Here is a 2,492-nt window from a genome sequence, read left to right on the forward strand (position 1 = left end):
CTATGGGTGGCTCTTGAGTTGTTGCACAGTTGTTGCAGAAGTTGATGGAGGGTGTCTAGGAAACTGCATATCTCAGGCTCTGTCTACTCAGGCATTTTTGTTGCTCAAGAGTGTGAAAAAACACCCCCCTGAACTGTACAATGCTTCATAAGCGGCAGCCAAGCTCCCGTTGCCTAAGCTACCACACCTCATTGGGAGTGGTTTTATTTTGTGGCGGGGAGAGCTCTTATACAAAAACTGTAGGCAGCACCAGGGCAGGGGGGAGAGCATACAAGGGGCAGTTTGCCCTGTGTTTGAAAGGGTCCCCCAACCTGTGGAACAATATCAGGCAGGGGGTGCTGGGTAGCATTGCAAGCTGTTGCATAGGGCACAGCACCACTCTGGCTAGGGTGTCCCCTGGGTGCCGTAGGCCAGGTGAAACCAGCTCCTCTCAGCCCTCAGGCTACCACGGGAAGCTGGACAGACCCATCACTCAAGGGCGATGCTTCTAATCAGGGAGGCTCTCAAGAACCCGAGCCGCCTGGGAGAGGACGGGTGGAGAGGCCCATGGGCCAGGCTCTTCAGAAGGACTGAGGAGCCCCCTCAGTAGAAGAGTTTTGCTCTGGGCCCCTAACCCTCTGCGCGGCCCTGCTCAGCGGTCTGGCAAAACGCGCAAACCAGCCGGCAAGTAAACAGAGGCAGCCGTGATTTTAAAGGTAATTTTTAAAAAATTAACGTAACGGCTGTGGGGGGCCTGACCCCGACTGCAGAACTGCGTGGGACTGGCCCTAACGCGCTGCCTCGCCAGCCCGTCTTAACGCAACCCACCACAAACACGTGCCCGGCGTGGTGCCGCCGCCCTCCCACGGGCCCTGCAACATGACCTAACCCGCTGCCTACCCTGGGCTAAATCCTCCCCCCACCCCGCAGGTGTGACGCTCGCATGGGGAGGGGCTCCATTAGGCTCCGCCTCGCCGTTCCTTTTACTCTATGCGTGGGGGAGGGGGAGAAGAAGTAGTGACGCAGTAAGCCTGCGGTTGTCCCGACCCAACTCCTCGCGCGGCCCCGCCCCCTTTTTCGTAGGAGACTCGTAGTAGTAGCAGCACCTCGTGGGTTTGCGGGGGCGGGGGGATTGCCCAAAAGGGGACGTGTGGCCGCGCAGGCCCGTTCGCTCCCTGCTAGAGTTCTCGCGAGATCGGGAAGCCGGCTGGGTTGGTTCCTGGTTGGTGGGGAGCGCGCTGAGAAAGCCGGGGCGGCAGCAGTGACGGGGGCCTCAGCGCGGAGTCTGTGAGCAACGCCCCCCATCCCCTCCAGCCGGTCCCGTCAGCAGCTGCGTAAAGGGTCGCTCCTCCTCCGCGTCCAACCGGCGCGGCGGGAGCGGGGTCCCGGCCCGGCATTGTCTGCGGGGCGGGCACACCGGGATCATGTCCGCCGGGCAGCAGGAGCCGCCGCCGCCGCCGGATGAGCCCCTGCCCCCCGCTAGCATCGCGCCCCCCGCAACCACTAACAACGGCAGCGAGGCCGCGGGGGCACCACCTCCCGCCGGGGACGAAGCTGACATGGAGGTGAGGCGACCCCCCACCCCCACGCACCCCAGAAGAACAGGAGTCTGAGCTAGGAGAGACCGCCCTGGGCTGCGGTGCCCCGCTCCCAGGACTCCCCGATTCCCGCTCCGGGGTTCTCTTGCCCCGTCCCAACGGGCCCCTCCGGACACTCGGGGCCCCTCTGCCCCCAACCCCCACTTGGGGAGAAGGGGCCCGGGGCGGGGATGAGCCGGGCACAGCCCCCCGGTCTGTCCGCAGCGCCGCGCGGTAGCCGGCGTCCGAGCCCCTTTCTACCCGCTGCCCGTCGTGCCGTGCCACGAGGGCTGGGTGCGTGAGCCGCGTGGGACAGAAACAATAGAGCGGGCGGGCGGGCGGATGAGGAGCCCTCTGCAGCATGTGTGAGTGTGAGGAGGCGCAGAGCGGCAGTGGCGTTGCCTCCCTAGCTGGCCGCCTACCCAGCACAGCGTGGGCGCGTCGCCTTCCTCTCCTCGGTTCATGAATGAATGGGGGGGACGGCCGGTAAGGAAACGGGCGTCCGTCTCCTTGTGTGTAGGGGCTGTGGGAGTCTCTCCGAGTTACCAACGGGCTGGGAAGCGGGCAGCTTCTGTGCGGCATAAAGAGCAGCTGTTACAAATGCTTCCCACTCTTGAGCAGAAAGTAGTGTCTCCTCTCTCTCAACTTCTCTTCAGCGTTGTTGCTCTTTTTCTGTTCACTGCCCCGCCTGTCAGTTCGGTGGGCGCTGTGTACATCAATCCATTCAAACAAGAGGTTCCCCTCTCTTCCCCCCCCCCCCCCTTGATGTACTACAAACTTCTATAAAAAGCAACAGAGGGTCCTGTGGCACCTTTAAGACTAACAGAAGTATAGGGAGCATAAGCTTTCGTGGGTAAGAACCTCACTTCTTCAGATGCAAGTCACATTGTTATTCACATTGTTTGTTGAAAGTTCTACAATGCCTCTGAGCTACCG

The 2,492-nt window shown here is 62.0% G+C and overlaps 1 protein-coding gene across 1 annotated transcript in view; it reads left to right on the forward strand.

The window, feature by feature from the left end:
- The first annotated feature begins 1,195 nt into the window (after nucleotides 1–1,195).
- The window catches only part of SMARCA5 (SWI/SNF related, matrix associated, actin dependent regulator of chromatin, subfamily a, member 5), a 53,595-nt gene continuing 52,298 nt past the window's right edge, over nucleotides 1,196–2,492 (forward strand). Inside the window, exon 1 of the mRNA XM_026647840.2 lies at nucleotides 1,196–1,544. Within this exon, the coding sequence (XP_026503625.1) occupies nucleotides 1,404–1,544 (141 nt within the window). The 5' untranslated portion in view covers nucleotides 1,196–1,403. The remainder of the gene's footprint in view (nucleotides 1,545–2,492) is intronic.

Source organism: Terrapene carolina, unplaced genomic scaffold, assembly GCF_002925995.2.
Source record: "Terrapene carolina triunguis isolate 2854851 unplaced genomic scaffold, T_m_triunguis-2.0 Scaffold66, whole genome shotgun sequence".
Classification (NCBI taxonomy): Eukaryota; Metazoa; Chordata; order Testudines; family Emydidae; genus Terrapene; species Terrapene triunguis.